Source organism: Lepidothrix coronata, unplaced genomic scaffold (genome assembly GCF_001604755.1).
Source record: "Lepidothrix coronata isolate B3197 unplaced genomic scaffold, Lepidothrix_coronata-1.0 Scaffold626, whole genome shotgun sequence".
NCBI classification, from domain to species: Eukaryota; Metazoa; Chordata; class Aves; order Passeriformes; family Pipridae; genus Lepidothrix; species Lepidothrix coronata.
In genome coordinates this window covers 8,311-10,158 of record NW_016690806.1, presented here as the reverse complement: position 1 = coordinate 10,158, position 1,848 = coordinate 8,311, and the positions used below count along the sequence as shown (strand labels likewise).

The following is a 1,848-nucleotide window of genomic DNA, read 5'->3' as shown; positions in this document are numbered from 1 at the left end:
CCTGGGCCAAGGAATTTCAGGATGCTCCCGGAATTCCCAGTGTTCCCACTGCTGCAGGGGTGCTCCTCCTTTCAGTTCTGACCCCCCTGCCCCAGTTTTGGGTGTGTCCCCTCCAGTTGTGACCCCAAAATCCCCCTGGGAGACCCTCCCAGCTCCCGGGGACCCTCCTGATCCCCCCAATCCCCGGAATGTCGGGATGCTCCCGGCATTCCCGGTGCTCACACTGGTCCAGGGGCGGGGGGACGCTGCCCTTCACCCAGGGCGTGTGGTCGTCCACCATGTTGATGGTCAGGTTGGGGTGCCAGTGGGAAATCACCTCCACGGGGCCGAAATCCTCCGCCCTCTGCAACGGGAACGGCGCCGGATCCACGGCCGGGAGCGGCGCCGGATCCGTCAACCCCCGGGGAGAGGGAAGAGACAACCCCCTCCCCAAACCCAGGGATGCTCCGAGGAGGTCGTGGAGAGCATCCCCTCCCTCCCAATTATTCCAAGGAGATCATCAGCTCCTTCCCAAAGACTCCAAGGAGATCACGGAGATCATTCCCTCCATCCCAAATATTCCATGGAGATCATCCCCTCCATCCCAAAAATCCTCCGAGGAGATCATGGAGATCATCGCCTCCATCCCAAAAATACTCAGAGAGATCATCAGCTCCATCCCAAAGACTCCAAGGAAATCGGGGAGAGCATCCTCTCCATCCCAAAAATCCTCTAAGGAGACCATCCCCTCCATCCCAAAAATCCTCCAAGGAGATCATGGACACCATTCCCTCTCTCCAAGTATTCCAAGGAGATCATCTCCTCCTTCCCAAAGACTCCAAGATCATGGAGACCATCCCCCTCTATCCCAAAAATCCTCCCAGTAGATCATCCCCTCCATCCCAAAAACCCTCCAAGGAGATCATGGAGATCATTCTCTCCTTCCAATTATTCCAAGGAGATCATCATCTCTTTCCCTAAAAAACTCCACTGAGATCATGGAAATCATCTTCTCCATCCCAAAAATACTCCAAGGAAATCATTCTCTCCATCCCAGAAATCCTCCAAGGAGATCATGGAGACCATCCCCTCCATCCCAAAAATCCTGGAGGGAGATCATGGACACCATCCCCTCCTTCCAAGTATTCCAAGGAGATCATCTTCTCCTTCCCAATTATTCCAAGGAGATCATCCCCTCCTTCCTAAATCCTCCAAGGAGATCATGGACACCATCCCCTCCATCCCAAAAACCCTCCAAGGAGATCATGGACACCATCCCCTCCATCCCAAAAATCCTCCAAGGAGATCATGGAGACCATCCCCTCCATCCCAAAAACCCTCCAAGGAGATCATGGAGACCATCCCCTCCTTCCAAGTATTCCAAGGAGATCATCCCCTCCTTCCTAAATCCTTCAAGGAGACCATGGACACCATCTCCTCCATCCCAAAAACCCTCCAAGGATCCCATGGACACCATCCCCTCCATCCCAAAAACCCTCCAAGGAGATCCTGGAGACCATCTCCTCCATCCCAAAAACCCTCCAAGGAGCCCACCAAGGGCCCTGGACGTCAAGGGGTTTGCCCAAGTCGGGAAAACCCCCCCAAAACCCCCCCAAAACCTCCCCAACCCCCCCCAAAAAGGAGCTCCCTGGACCTTGATCATTTCGGGATCCGCCTCCGTCTCCCCCGTCAGGAGGTTCTTGGTTTTCTGGAAGCGCCGGCGCTTGTACTTGTTGATCACTGGGGAGGGAACAGGGGAAGCTTTTCCGGGTTTCCGTGGCCCTTTTCCCTCCTTTCAACCCCCCCCAGGAACCTCCCAACCCCCTTCTCCCCCTTTCCCAGCCCTTTCCTGGACCCTTTCCCAGCCCT

At 55.4% G+C, this 1,848-nt stretch overlaps 1 protein-coding gene across 1 annotated transcript in view; it reads right to left on the bottom strand.

Annotated features, from left to right (window-relative positions):
* CLPTM1 (CLPTM1, transmembrane protein) overlaps positions 1–1,848 on the bottom strand; it is a gene marked incomplete at its 3' end in the record, with an annotated part of 14,791 nt that overhangs the window by 5,162 nt on the left and 7,781 nt on the right. The window contains 2 exon segments of the mRNA XM_017839972.1: positions 145–343; positions 1,634–1,835. Coding sequence (XP_017695461.1) covers positions 145–343; positions 1,634–1,835 — 401 coding nt within the window.